At 31.2% G+C, this 16612-nt stretch overlaps 1 protein-coding gene across 1 annotated transcript; it reads left to right on the plus strand.

The window, feature by feature from the left end:
* Positions 1-10227: 10227 nt before the first annotated feature.
* Positions 10228-12238, plus strand: LOC129296352 (60S ribosomal protein L24-like). Its single transcript, XM_054934949.1, has 5 exons — positions 10228-10309; positions 11119-11194; positions 11282-11383; positions 11644-11792; positions 11904-12238. Exons 1-5 carry the CDS (start codon positions 10299-10301, stop codon positions 12058-12060), a joined length of 495 nt encoding a protein of 164 aa, XP_054790924.1. The 5' UTR covers positions 10228-10298; the 3' UTR covers positions 12061-12238.
* The last annotated feature ends 4374 nt before the right edge of the window (positions 12239-16612 follow it).

Below are 16612 nucleotides of genomic sequence, written 5' to 3' on the forward strand. Positions count from 1 at the left end.
AGGGTTCAAAGCTTTAAAGAATAATGACTCAAAATGCAGCATCATGCATCCTCTCGTACTGTCCATGTCGGAGCTGTGTTGGAAGTACCACGCATATCAGCCAAAAAAAATATATTGGACGCAGACACACATGTACAAGACACATCATGCTTCCTTGAATAGCCTAGTAAAATCTCCAATGACAGCAAAGAAGACAGATTCTGCATATCAGCCATGTCACAACCTAGGTGACTATTTATAAAGTAGAATGAATTTTCAAAAGATGAATCATCTAACTGTCTTTTCAACAAGTTAGCTAAGGCAAACAGAGTGGGCAATATAATTTCTTTCGTCCTAAATAATTTTCAGAAGCAAAGGACAAAAGAAGGCAATAGAAACAAGAAAAACTACACAACCATTAAAACTGTATTAACAAGTTCCCAACAAAATCAAATGGTAATCTGATCTATTCATGCAAAGTAGCCATGTAAATCATGTCCCTTTAATCCATTAAGTACCAAGAGTGTCACAATGTTGTGGTCCCATATGTTTCAATATACTGGAGGATGTTGTCTAATTTTTTATCTTTGGCCACAGGAGGATGCTGTCTAATTCATGTCTCTCTAATTCCCCACACATGCTCAGTTTTTACACTGTCCATACCATGAAGGAAAAAAAGGAGCAAGCCTACAAATGTGCTAATAATTAACTAGAGCTCGCCCACGTGTCTCTGCAAACTAGATCACATTACAAGGCAAACAAAGAGTATCAAAGCCGAGGCCAGATGAGGGAGAGGGGAATAAAGCCTTTCAAATCGAAGCAAAAATTAATCCAAGGAAATAATAACGAATCCACAAAGCAACCAAGTCCAGAAGCAAGAGGCGGAAAAAAGCAAGGGAGGGAGAAGCAAGTTGAAGGAGAACTAGAGAGGGAGTGAGGCTGAGCAACTTATAAATACAGCAAGAGACATGGTATTCGAGCAATGGAAAGGAAAATCCTTAATAGATGTTTGGGGGGGGGGGGACAGAAAGGGAAAATTCCGGTTGGAAGAGTATTTGTTGTGCAATGGAAATTGGAAAGAAGCTCCGTGCAAGGAACTTAAAAGCACTGGTCACTTCAATGGTCATGGTCAAACCAGGAAACCGGAGTCAGACGATTAAAATGTGTAAAAATATTCTTATTTGACTATGTAAAAAGAAACATTTAAATAAAAAGGCATTCATCCATCTTGAATGTCTAAGATAACTTTAATCTCCCGGCTAAAATAATTTCAAGTTTCAACACACTAAAAAACACAAACATGAACATTTTGTAGAATCCTAAAGATGAAAAGATCCAGGTTCAAACACAAATTGCAGGGAATAAAATCTTCATAGCAGTTCAGAGTCAGCTTATAGACTGAAATTCAACAGCATAATGGAATTATTATTATCGAAACAACAATCGGGCAGAGTAAAATTATTATTATCAAAAAGTAATTTGCAGCAGAAATTATAAGTGAAATATGGGGGAGTGAGTGGGAGGGAGGTGGCAAACTGGAATGGAGTTGAACTCTGAAGGAATCTTGAAGAGCGCGAACAAGTTGAACTCTGAAGATGAAGCTTGGAGCCAACGAACGAGGGACTTGTCCTAGAACGAGAACGACAGTGAAGCTTGAGAATGCCGACGAGGAGATGAGAACGACACCAGCAGCAGCGAAGACGACGTACTTTGGCCGAGAACAACAATAAAGCTTGAAACTTGAAGCCACGGCAAACCCCCACAACGGCGACGGACACGAGAGAGGATCCCGGTGAGGTCCCAATCACGACACAGAAACGAGCAACAGCGAACGGAAGAGTGTGCGGTCAGAAGAGAGGCGTCGAGTTGAGACTCGCAGGTAGAATGAGAAGGATTAGGGTCTGGTAATTTTGTTGGGTTTGGTTATTGTTTCTGTATTTATTTTTTCTAGGTCGCCGTTGTTTTCTTTTTTTTTTGGTTATATTCTCCATTTTCTATTTTTATTAAATTATTATTAAATTAAAGGTCATTTTTTACCCTCAACCTGAATAAAAAAATACACAAATAACTTTAAGAGTAAAATTTATGAACTTATTTTATATACTTAATATATTTATATCCAATCAAATCGTAATAAGTAGATCTAAATATGGTAATAAAATTAAGAAAAAATTGATAAAAAGGACCTTACTAAAAGGAAAATTGATCCTAAGGACCAAATGCAATTCAAAAATTAAGGCTAATATTTTATTCATTTTACAATATGAACAAATGATAGAAATACTCTTCTCTTTAAACCAATAAAATTTGAAAAAAAAAAAAAAGCAAAGACTCCTTGTTTAACACATACACTCCAAGCCAGAAGCCTTGCACCCCAAGCTAAAAGCTTGGTGCAAGCTTCTAGGCTTAGAGTGCAAGGCTTCACAAGGTTTTTGGCTGTGAAAGCGTCTGGTTTAAGGTGCAAAGCTTTTGACAAATCCTCACAAGGCTTTTGGCTTGGGTTGCAAAGCTTCTGGCTTAAAGTGCATATATTGAACAAGCAATCTTTGTTTTTTTTTCCTTCAATTTTGTTGGTTTAAAGAGAGGAGTATTTTGGTCATTTGTTCATATTATTTAATGAATAAAATATTAGCCTTACTCCTTGAATTGCATTTGGTCTTTGAGACTCGTTTTCCTTCTAATAAGGTCCTTTTCGCCAATTTTTTCTAAAATTAATATCAAGAATTTATTATAAAATAAATAATATATAAAATATTCACATGTCTTGGTTTAATTGGAAGCAAACACATTAAGTATATAAGGTTAATTATATAAGTTTTTCACTAACCTTAAACCTAATTATGGATCATTTGTAAATTCTCTTTTTCGTTACCTTTACATTAAATGTGTCAAATTGTTTATTATCAATAGGTCTTACAATTGTTTAATATTTTTTATTCTCACCTTCTCTCTTCTTTCTCCTCCACATTTGCATGTCACATGTCTTCTTCTTTGCCTCGATATTCCTTTCATGGTTGAACACCAAAAACCTCACCACAATCATGCTTAAGTCTTCATTGCCAACCACTATTTGATCTATATAGGCTGAGGTTGCTATGAACAAAACCATATTAACTAATGCGCTCAACGTCCTCCAGTCATGTCCTTTGCCTTGGCGTAACCACATGACCGTCCAAACTGAGTGTGTGTGGCCCAATTGTCTCAAATTCTCAACATGGACCTACAAGCCTCACAACAACAATTCATGGCACTTATTGTAAGTATCACCGGATTGACTAGCTAAAACCTTATGCCATCCTAATTCTCTCGACAACCCTTGGAAAGTTTACTGCGTTACTTTAGATACGCTCTACACTAAAGATACACATGGTTGTTGTGAGGTCGAACACCCTTAAAAACAAAGTCCTACATTTGCTTGTGTTTAACTAAAACCTTTGTTCGAGCTGGGTGAACTCAAGTCATAGTCATTGTACAGAGCTATCATTATTAAGTTCGTGTCCACCTTCTTGTTCCTCTATATCACAAGAATGCTAGTCGAGGCATCATCTAAGTTCATGTCCACCTTCATTCTAATGAGTCGACACGAAGAAGAGAGAGGAGAGTAAGAGAGGGAGGGTGAGAGAGAGTAAGAGGGGGAGGGAGAGAGACGAAAAGAGTGAGACAAGAGGAGGCAAATGATCAAGTTGCAAATATCTCTTTTAATGAGAAGGATGACTTCATAGTATGAAATGGCATCGCCCAGGAAGGCTATGCTAGGTGCATGATATGCCTGGCTTGAAACCATTTAAGCTAAAAGAAAATGATCCTGAGTTGATTTTGTGGAGCAGTGAGAGGAACAAGAAGATGAAGATGATAAGGGAAGGTTTTAATTTGTTATCTTAATGGCCATGGTTGATTAGCGATGTAGGTATTTTGTACCATGGTTAATATTGTTTGGATATAAATAATCATTTTTTTGTTATCTTCTTATTCTTATGATAGCCCTCTAGCTTGTATGTTTTTTTGCCCTAAATGGTTTTTTTTCTTTGTTCATGTTGCCTGTTAATTGCAATTGCAGAGAGAGAATAAGAGAGAAAGAGAGAGGGAGAGTAGGGAGAGAAGGAGGAGAGAGAGTATTAAAAATGAATTGTGAGACCCACTTAAATATTTTGTAATAAAAAATATTAAAAAATTCAAACGTGAGCACTACTAACAATAACAATGGATGGACTTAACAACAAGGTGATAAAAACTAGATTCTTAACGATTAAGGGATATAAATGACCTATAGTTGAATTTAAAGTCATTTTGTATACTTCTGTGTTTATTTTAGGGGCAAAAATAACCTTTAACCTATATTTATTTATTGTTTTTACTTATTTCTAATTGTCTCTTTATTCATGTTTTTGGTTTGTTCCATTACTAAGATACTCTATTTTATTTTAGGGAGAATCTCATTTAGGGTCTTCAGAGCACAAACAATTGCATTGAGGTATAGTACAATCAAAAGAATGTCTATAGGCCCAAGGGTTTTCAAGTGAAAAATATGTTTTAATGAGAAAATATGCATTTGCCCTCCCTCTCTCCAGGAATGCATAATACAATATCTACAGATTCTCAACACAATATCTTATAATATACAATTAGTCTAATGGAAATAGTTTAACTTGAAATGTACAAGTTGCACAGGATGAAAGAACAATATATGTTTATGAATGCATAATACAATGTCCTATAATATACAATTGGTTTAGTAGAAATTGTATAACTTAAAATGTACAAGTTGCATGAGATAAAAAATAACAGAATGTCTGTAAATGTATAATACAATGTCCATAAAGTCTCACTACAATGTCCTACAATTGACAGCAAAATATTTAACAGAAAATGTGTCTTTTTTCATTAAAATATATTTTCATTTAAGGCCATTGAGCTTGTAGAAAGTTTTCATATTGTATTAGTCTTAAATGCAAAATTTTATGCTATAGAGGCCCTAAGTGAAATTCTCACTTTATTTTATTTTGGATTTTGAAACATGGATTGTTATTAGACTAAAGATCATTTTTCTCATTAATTTTTTTGGGATGAGCACTAGATATCATGTATTAATAAATAGGGTAAATTTTTTTAAAATTATTTTTTCAAAAAGCTAAAAACCCATTTTGTCAAGAAGTTATCTATTTCACCATTATCTACCTACATATATTATGTGTGAGCGCATTGCTTTCTAACATGATTTAATAATATAGGGTTAAAGTGCAAATTTATCTTTAATTTTTTTTTCTAATAACACTAGACATCCTAAAATTTTGTTAAAATATAATTTAACAAATATTTATTTTAATATGGGTCTATCCTTGCGTGGAGTGACAAAATACAATAAAATTATATAAAGATAAATAGTTATTTTACCTTTTATGAGAAAAAAAACCCAAAGCGCGTGTGGATTTGGGGCGGAAGCAATAAACAAATATGAACAAAAAAAAAATTAAACTAGTCAACCCATCCCCTCTATTTTTTGCTCTTCAAGAAAATAATTTAAAAGAAATTTTTTTCATTTGACAACATAGGGTGGCCAGTGCTTTAAAAAAAAAATTAAAGCAGAAATGATCTTCAACCCATTGTTATTTTTGGTTAACGTTGATGTTGAAGTTTGTACATCGTTTTCAGTTTTTTTTCTAATTGATCTTCGTTATTATGTATTTTGGGATCGCTCTGTGTCAATTTTTTTTTCTTATTTTAACATTGAACACAAGATTTAAGACCATTAATTAATAATTAATTACAGGTCAAATAATTTTACATCATTAATGCTACATTGTTGTCATTCTAGTCATATTTAAAATTAGAGGAATTAATGTTTTAAACAAGGAATACTATAGGAACATGGAGCCAGTGACGGCCCAGAAAAATAAGTCAATGGTGGGCATAATTTATAATTAAAATAAATATTATCCAAAATAATTTTATAAAAAATAACTTTAAAATCTATTAAATTATATTAAGGGTATAAATTAATAAAATTAAATATTAAAAACATAGACCATAACATTATAATAACAAAAATATTCTCTTTATATAAACATTTATGTGTGTGTATTAGAATCATTTTTTTATTTTCATTAAATAAAATTTATACACTTCTTTGGTATGGTAGAGATTTTTTGTACTACAATTTTTCATAAACACTCTTTTTCAAAATTATTTCTTTTCCATTTTAAATTTTTTTTTTATCTAAGATATTCTCACAACTAGTAATCATAGACTAAATTTTCAAGAAATTTAATTGTTTTTCCATACACACTTTTGGAAATTATCACAACATACATACATACTTACATACATATATATATATATATATAATTTGAGATAATACATTTTTTAGTGAGATAAGTAAAATTTTATAAGGGGATAAGTGAACCTTTTTTAAACAAGGAGGTAATTGAAATCTGTTAAGAGAAGCAACTAAAATTATTTGGGGTCATTTTATGTAAATTTTTCTTGGATTGTGGGGAAATGGCCCCTCTATCACAAGCATGGGTCTACCCCTTCTTGGAGTGATAAAGCACAATAAAATTATAAAGATCCATAATTATTTTTTCATTTTTTTAAAAAACCAAAACGCGTGGATTTGGAGTGGAAGCAATAAATAAATAAATATTAACCAAAAAACATATTAAATCCCTCAACCCGTCGGGTTGATATCCATCCAGTTTATTTGAACAACCAAATTGACTGAGTGGTCTATTCACTGGTTAACATTCATATCAAGCATCAAATCAAATACATTTCTAAAATTTCATAGACCATCTACAATATTACCAACAGTGATTAACCTTAAATCACTTTCCCATTCAACTCATTTTGGGCCATTTTTGTCAGGTTGGCATTTTCCCCCACGCGTGGTTTAATTTCCTTGCAAGTATTGCTAGATCTGTGCTCATTCTTGGGTTTCAAGTCTCTGCTTCCATTCTCGCTTCCTCTGCTACAAGTTATATCACCTTCTAAACGTGTTTAGGATTTTTTTTCCTTCCATATTTTCCATTTGTTTTATATTTAATTTCATGCAAAGAAAAAGAGCGAAGAAAAGAAGAGGAAGAAGAAAAGTCATGCCAGAAAAAATGAAAAAAAAAAGAGTTGCCAAAAAAGTTGATTTGAGAAAAAAAATAAAATGTGAAAAAAAGGCTGAAAAAAAATTAGCGAACATTCAATCTGACAAACAATGAAGTTTTGTTGAGTGATACTACTTAAGCCCTATCACGGTTTCCATTACTTGACACCCTAATCCATTGGTTTTTGTAATGAACTACCCAAGTCCTAATGCTAATGAAATAGATCCAATTCTAGATTCCGAAATAGACCCAATTCCAAATTCCCAACTACACCCATTTAGGGGTGAGCATCGGTCGGTTCGATTCGGTTTGGTCTCAAAATATGCAAAATCGATCGATCGAATAACACCGAAAATGAAAACTGAATCGAACCGAACAAGCCAATCGAACCGAACAAGGACCGATCAAATTCGGTTCGGTCGGTTAATTCGGTTTTTCGGTTTGGGTCTATTTTTTAAATATTAAAACAAACAACACTATAAAATTGGGCCTTTTTTTCTATTCATTTTTTTCAATATGAGCCCATTCTAATTATACCCATATGACATAAAGCCTAAATATTATAAAGGCATGGATAATCAAATAAACAACCATAAATAAACACCGATGATTAAATAATAGCCTCATAATCCAGTCACAATACTTACTGATGAGAGTGACTGATTGAAATGGGGTTTCAAGTGATGTTATTATTTTTTATTCTTTATTAAAATAAAAAATAAAAATAAAAATAAAATAATTTATAAATTAAATATAATTTATAAATTAATAAATTATATGTAATTCGGTCGATTCAGTCTATTCGATTTTAAATTTTACTAACCGAATCAAACCGATCAACTGAAATATTTAAAATAAAAAACCGAATTGAACAGAAAAAATCAAATAGACCGAATCAAATAGACAAAATTCGATTCGATTCGATTCGATTTTTGGTTTCGGTTCGGTTTTGCTCACCCCTACACCCATTGATAGTTATAAGTGATGGCGGCAAATAGAAAAATGAAAGTTGCTTGAGTCGTGTCAGATGACACTGTCTTTAAAAATTATTTTGGCACACTAGTAAGGTGGGTTGGCAGTTTTCCAAGATTAAACAAGCATGTCTTGCAAGCGAGTAAGGGCACAAAGTAGCAAACACCAGAAAAGTAACCTAGACGAACCAGAGGGCAGTAGAAGTCGGCGGAGGAAAAGGAGAGAAGAGCCTCAAAAACTCAAGAGGCAAGCACACTCATTCTGTTTGCATGCATGCCTATATATAGGCCAAGGTCTTGGACATAAACGTTGGGCATTCAACCACCGAAATAATGAACCATTAAGCCTCGATTACACACTCATAAACTAGCATAAAACCTTAGTCATGCACACATAATTTCCATTAAGCATTGAGCTGTTAGAAGGACAACACAGTAATGAAGGTTGATTAAAAAATCCGTTTAAGAATTCTGGTTAAAGGCTAAAAATGCTTAAGGTTTGAATTCCCACTATAAACAGCTAAAAAATGAGGCTTTAATAATTATTTATTTTTTGTAAAAATAATTTAGTAAGAAGAACCTAGTGTCTCTTGAACTCATGCGCAGGGGGGAATCGGTTGCTCTCAACTATAATTGCTCTAAGTTAGCCTATTTTATGTGCACGAGCCCATTTCTCCTCCAAACCTATTTTACCAGCCCATTTCATTTCTTAGTATTTATACACTAGAAGCACTCTTCATTTAAGCAATGTGAGACTTTTTTTGACACACACACACAATTACTACAATAATAAGTGTCTTTATGTCAAGAGTAACCTTGTATTTAGAAGCCATAGAAGATTCCAGAGCAAGCATAGAAAATTAGAAGAGTGAATTTAAACATATGAAGGAAGATTGTATTGATACCCATTTAGATAAGGAGTGTGGGGATCCAAATGCGAGGTTGCTTGTATGAGTTAGATGGGTTTGAAAAGAGGGTGAAAGTATTAATTGAAGAGTATCATAAGGACTTGAAAAAGGCCCAAGTCTGCCTGTCAAAATTGATGTGTTCTAGGTCTAAGAAACAGAGTATCATTATATCCTCTCTTTGTTGCACATCATTTGATATTAGAACTTGATTTTCCATACACTAGAAGTATCACATAATTTAGTATTCAGAGCCTTAGTTACTTTTTTAAGTTGTGTTCTTTGATTGTGTTCTTGTTCTTTATTATTTAGCATAATTATCTTTCTTATTTGTTCATCCTTTCTTTTATATACTCAATCCGTAAGACATTTTTAGAAAAAAAAATTTTAAACAACAAGGGACTTAAAAAAATAAAGGATTATTTCATTCACATATTAATAAATCTCATTAAATACACTTAACAATCTTATGTTTTCAAAATAAAAATATAAACTTTTAAAAATACTCATCATTTAATATATTGGAAAGAGAAGTGATAGAAATTAATTATAGAGAGAAAATGATAATATTAAAATTGGTGCATTTAATGAAACTTTAATCTATTCAAAGTGTCTTATATTTTGGGATAGAAAAACTCTTTAAAAAATATCTTATAATTTAAGATGGAATGAGTATCATTCATTTGTTCTTCCATCTACTTATATCTTAGCAAAGATTCAATTTAATAGATGATAGGTTAAGTTGATTGATACTACTTAAACTATATTAGGGGTTCTGTTTCTTAAGATTTTAATCTTCTTGTGTTTGGGTTGGACTGCCCAAGTTGATTATTAATGAAGATATAAAATTTTAATATAACACAAAACTAAATTTAAGAAATAACTAAGAAAAAGAAGAGACCCATCATCTATAAAAAACATGACGAGCAAAAGGAAGGGGGGCTCATTTACTATTTTTCAAATCTTGCACAAGATTTTATTATAGATAGAGGAATAATGTATGCAATATTGATATTGATGATATTGATATTAATATTGATATTAATATTGATGAAATGTAAATGGATGAAAATTGATAAATCAGACGAACAGTAAAAGGAGCAGGTAAAACAGAAAAACAAAATAAAAGAAAAATGTAAATTACTGCTCACCCTCCGGACAATAGCGACCTAGCCCATTGTGTTGTTTTTTTTCAACTGACTTAGCCCAATTAGCCCAATGTCAATTTCGTAATTTCGAAAAAAATAATTGAAGTGTACATAAGTTATGAACCCCACTGCGGCCGCATTCATATTCTAGGGTTTCTCGCACACCAGGTATTGTGAAGCGAGGCAGCGACCGGTGCAGCCGATATGGTTTTGAAGTAAGTTCTACTTTCTCTCTCGTTTATTCTTTAATCTCTGGTCTGGTGTGTGCGCGCTATGCGTGATCAAGAGCTTTTCCTGAACCAGGGTCCCTAGCCATACTGTTATTTGAGATTTTCCTCACGTTTTTTGGCTATCAATATGAAACTTTTATAGAAAAAAGAGATTCCTCTTCGGTTACGGTGTGGCCAAAGAACCCATTTAGATCCATGCTTCTCAGTTCCAATTTAGTAACGTGGATTGAAGAACTATGGGCTTTATTCGTGAATGCATAAACACCCTGCGTTTCCGAAATATGCCCCTAATTTTTTTGTTACTTGAGCATGAGTGGTTCTGTAATCGTATAAATTGTGGACGAGTTTGAATGAATGTGAACATAGCTTTGTTATCTTGTCGGATTTCGGGGATTCTGGACAATAATTTTATTGCCATTGTATACTGAGTAATTGCGCTGTCTGATATTATTAGCTTTTCCTGCCTTCAAAGTATTGCTTTCTGCAGACTCTCATCCCCAAAATCTCTTGTTTGATATGATTATTCTGCATTACGCCAATCTTAGTGGCCGTATGGAAGCTGAAATTGGATACCAAATGGCTTGACAGTGTGGAATCTTAATTCGACTTGGCTACAAAATATTTGTTCTGTATTGCTAGCACTTGAGACATTCTTAAACTAATTGGGAATTATTTGCAAGCAAGTCTGACTTTTTTCCGATCATAACAAAAACAAGCAATCTCGTGTTTTTCCCCCAAAATAATTGCCTCTTGACAAATCATCTGGTAACTGGTTTTTGATATGGGCATATCAGGACTGAACTCTGCCGATTCAGTGGGGGCAAAATCTACCCCGGGAAAGGCATTAGATTTGTTCGTGCTGATTCTCAGGTGACTTGAATTGATTCATCTTCCTTTTTCAGAGATGATATGATGATCTATTAGGTGCTAAATGGGTTCATTTGATGCTTTTATTAGGTCTTCCTGTTTGCCAATTCAAAATGCAAGAGGTACTTCCACAACAGATTGAAGCCATCAAAGCTCACCTGGACTGCCATGTACAGGAAGCAACACAAGAAGGTATTGCTATTATCAAAATTACCATAGTTTTAGTCAACCTTAACTGATATTATCCATTATAAGGCCTCAATTCAATTAAACTTGTCTGTAAATTAACCTGGGTCTCAACATAGGTGACTCCTGGCTTGTGGTGAATGTTTGCTGCACTGATAAGTTAGAATTAGCACGTAGTAACAGGATGCTAGTGAAACTGTTTGAAATGCCTGTGATCTCTCATCAATCAAGTGCATGATTCTTGTTTGTGTATGTGGTGTCTGCAGGACATTGCCCAAGAAGCTGTGAAGAAGAGGCGCCGCGCCACCAGAAAGCCTTACTCTAGATCCATTGTCGGTGCGACTCTGGAAGTTATCCAGAAGAAAAGAACAGAAAAACCAGAGGTCAGAGATGCTGCTAGAGAAGCTGCCCTTCGGTGTGTATTTCTAGTTCTCTTTAGTGAGACTCTTCTATTGTCATCTCATGTTTTGGATGGCATAAAGTTATGTTGCCACATATCATCTGATGGTCTGAATGTGTGATGCAGTGAGATTAAGGAGAGGATCAAGAAAACTAAGGATGAAAAGAAGGCTAAGAAGGCAGAGGTGATGGCCAAGGCACAGAAAGCACAAGGAAAAGGAAACGTTCCCAAGGGTGCTGCCCCCAAAGGCCCTAAACTTGGTGGAGGTGGCGGGAAGCGCTGAGTTACATTTTTTTTTGGCTGAGAATTAGATAGAGGAGTTTGGGACTTTTATTCTGATAAATTTTATTTCACTTGATTAATCTGTTATATGGAGCTTTTGTTTTGCGGTTCAGAGCACCAAGGTGAATTTGAATGTATTTTCTCAGCTGAGTTATTTCACTTATTTGTTGTGTCTCTTATTTTAGGACTGCGCGTTTGGATGTGTTTTGTTTGCATTTGGGGGTGCCGTTCTCATGGATTCCCAAATTGGATTTGATGTTTAGGATGTTTAGTTTACTGTTCGGACAGTGACCAAATCGTGATTTATAGGTCACAATTAAAACAATAAAATTTATAGAAATTGCATGCAAAATAAAAATATTTTAGATAATTATCCAACCACTTTCTTTTCCTTATTCTATACGCCAAATTCATAATTAATTGCACAAATTTTATAATATAATTATTTGTTGCCCAGATTGCAAGCTGCGATTCCTCATCCTTGTCTTCTATAATCACTATGCCCGGCAATGGACTTGACGAACTTAAGTCCTGGAAGGTGTTTGTGGGGTTCTAGCGTAACAATTCTTAGTCTTAAGTCTTATGTGGCGCACCACGATGACACTTGCTATCGGCGGTTGTGAATATATTACTTAAAATTAAATGTGTGGATTTTAAATATAAAATATAAAATATAAAATATAAAATTTGAATTTAAATCTTAAAATTTTAAAAACTTTCAATTATATATTTACTAAAAAACACTTTAATCTAAAATAATTATATTTGATGATATTGCTTTTAATTCTATTTATAAATCGTTTTTAACCAACTCATCAATGAAAAAAATTCTTCATCAATAACTCGTCAAAGTTAATGGGAAGTAGTAAAGTAATTGGTGTTGTCAAAAAAGAGAGAGATTTTCAATTTTACTGTCATTAAATACATCTTTAAAAAAACTTTTATCTCTTCTGTAATTTTTTAGTCTTTACTTATGGGCAATTGTAAAAGGGTATAAATGAAAAGAAATGAATGATGATCCACTTATATATATATATATATATATATATAAAGTGACTTATAAAAAAAATCTATGAATTCCTTAAAAAATATGACTCATATATAGAATAAGAGGGAGTATCATTTAATAAGTACTAATCTAGTCTTTATTATAAATCACTTTTAATTATCTCATCATAATGAAGGAATGACAGTTTAACTCATTAAATATGCATTAAGAGTAAAAGGCATTCCAACTTTGCCTATATTAGTGAGAAAAATACAATATTCAAGAAGTCATATAAAAACACTAAATTAAAATTGCATTCTCCTGTTAATAATTTGCAGCATGTAGTAAAATTAAAAAATATTACTCCCTGCATTCAATATTATAAGTTTTTTTTTAAGTATCAAATTGAAAGATATAAGGCATTTTAGGTATTTCAGGATGTAATGGACAAGGGTTTTCTAAAAATGTTCTTAATTAAAGAGTGCAATTAATAAGTTTTTTTTAATTGAAACATCCTATTAAATAAGCGTAAATATAAAAATAATGTGTAATTTTAAAAATAATTAAATAACTCATTGAGGTATAATTTGATCAAAATTATCGAGGAAAAATAATTAACAACCCTCAATGTCATTTATATTAATCACTAATGAATTGTTGTCGAAACTAAAGAGGAATGTAAGGAAGTATTTTTTTATTAATATTTTATGCTTTGTTTGGACAAAAAGAAAATATGAGATGAAAGGAGATTGAGGAGGAAAATAAGGGAGAAAACAACAAATTGGGAGGAAGGAAAAAATAAAATAAAAAGTAAGACCCACCATATATTATCTCCAAAATTTCTTTAAATATGTGAAGAGATTCTAAGGAAAATTTTTTTAGGGAGAATTACATCTAGCCTTCCTTCAAAAATATTAATTACAGATAAAGACTAATAATAAATTTAATTCAAAAGATAAGTCATATATTTATTTTAACAACCATCCATTTCGTATTAATTTTTATTTGTGATTAATTTTTTTGAAAGGTCTAGACGTGATTCTTCCAAAATTTTATTCCCGCCAATGGCCTTCCGTCTGCTCTCTCCCTTCTATTGTCTTCACCATACCATCATCTTCGCGATTGGCATCATCATCGTCTTCCTCTTCAAAAAATTTAATCTCTTGCATTCTCATTCTTCTTCACATTATGATGTGTCTAGTCAAAAGTAGACATTTTTCTGCGGATTTGTCATTCATTAATATATGCCCTCTTCCCTGTCATTTAATTTTTACACAGACGTCATTTATGTTTAAAAAAATTATCCACTTTTAATTTTTAAATAAAAATAATATATTTTCACTAAATTATGCAGTTTTAAAATATAATAACATCGGAATACATTTTTTACCAATTAATTTGATTTTAATATAATTTTTTATTGTAGAAAATAATTTTAATATAATTTTTTTATTTAGTGTATAAAATTTAATTACATGAAACATGATATATTTTAATATGATGATTATTTATTTATATTTATTTTATCTAATTTATTTAAATATAAATAATTATAATATTTCTTTTTTCTTTTTTTTTTCAACTATTTAAACATGATATATCAAAACATTTGGGTGGAAGGAAAAGGAGGAGAGAAATTTTAATGAACCTAAAGAGAGAGAAGAAGAAGTAGGAAGGAGAAATCTCTTCAATTCCCTCCAATTTCAATAGTCATTATACATATGAGTATTGAGTGCTTATTGTCTCTTCATTGTTCAAATCTAATCTAGATATTCTATATTTACAACTTTTTACTTTTATTTTTTAAAAAATTTATTTTAATGAATATAAAATCTAAAATAAAGACAATTTTTTCACTGTTATTTTTTCAAAGAAATATTTTTTATTTAAAAAACATCTATTAAAAATCTTTAAATCTAGAGTCTAGACTGTGAAAATTAAATATGAACAATCTACATGCAATGAACTCTTAGTACTCATCTATCAAATTTAATTTGGATAGTCCATATTTATAGTTTTTTACTTTTATGTTCTTAAAAAAATTATTTTACTGAATACAAAATTTAAAATAAAAATAATTTTTAAATTGTCAGTTTTTTCAAAAAAAATTTTTATTTAAAAAAATCTATTAAAAATTTGTAAATTTAGATCATAAAAATTAAATCTGAATAATTCACACGTGATAAGTTACCAGTCCAATAATCATTTATATACTCGTCGACACTGGTTCCCAAATTTCAAAGTGAAGGTTTGGACTTTGGACTTTCAGAGCGGGAGAGAGAGAATTTTTACCCTTTCTTTTATTATAAAGGTGAATGACAAATAAATTTTAAAAAGATGAATTAATTTAAATTAAATTTTAAGTGTTAAATTTTAAAAAATTACAAGTTAATTTTTTAATTATACAATTATGTTGTGATAAATTTATAATTTATTTTTTAAATTTTAACATAGTTAAAAAATTAAAAAAATTATTTTTTATTAAAATTTAAAATATAAATTATCAATTTATCATAATTTATTTGAGAGATTGAATTATAAATTTTTAATATTTAAAATTTAACTTAAATTAATTAATCTTTTTTGAACCTTCCTTTATTATCCCTTAGTTCATTCTCCCTTATTATAACTAGATTTTACTACTTATGCGATGCACGGGAGATTATTCACTAAGTTTTATTAAACTTGATTATAATTCCTTATTCAAGGCTTCCATATGAGACAACAATACAAACTTGCAAGCTAACAATTATTTTTCCTGAACGAAAGGAAAAAATGAGATTTCTTTGAGCTTTACGAAGAAAGTCAAACTTATTCTTGCACATGTAAGTATCAATTTTAATTGTTCAAACCAATTTTGACATAAACTAAGATTTATAAATGAGCATAGACAAATAAAATGTCGCTAAAGATATAATTAACAATGAAAAGTTTACGATTGAATAGTTAACTAAGATTATTTAGATTGAATAATGCAAGATAGATTCGAACAATATCTAAAATCAGATCTCAAACCTTATTCTTTACATGGCTTTTCCAAAGCATATCTTAGGATGGGTATGTTTGCATATAATTTACATGTATTTGTTTATTTATATTATAATAGACATGGGTTATTAGCTAAATCCCTATGGTTAGCTAATAATGCTTTCATTTATTCTATAACCTTTTCTATTATTGTGTAAGACGTTTGCTAGATTGATCTTTAGAGGCTCAAGTGCCCAATTTCTTGTACTTTTATTAGCTCATTGAATGGAATGAGAAATTTACACAGGAGAAGTATTTTACTTCTCTAATTGACAGAAGGTGCCATCTTGTAATAAAACAGATATGCAATTGTTTTTTTTTTTTGACCAACAGGAAAATCAAATTCATAGATATGCAATTGTTTGACCAATCACTATATTATCATTTATTTTTAACTGCATAATTTTGTTAAAATAGGTATGCAATAAACACCATCTTGTAATCAAATAGTAATGCAACAGTAATCATTTATTTTTAACTACATAATTATATTACTTTTCCATCTAATTCACATGATTAATTTATCAATAATGAAAAC

Source organism: Prosopis cineraria, unplaced genomic scaffold (genome assembly GCF_029017545.1).
Source record: "Prosopis cineraria cultivar Desert tree isolate PC_DT_omini unplaced genomic scaffold, ASM2901754v1 PC312, whole genome shotgun sequence".
Taxonomy (NCBI): domain Eukaryota; kingdom Viridiplantae; phylum Streptophyta; class Magnoliopsida; order Fabales; family Fabaceae; genus Prosopis; species Prosopis cineraria.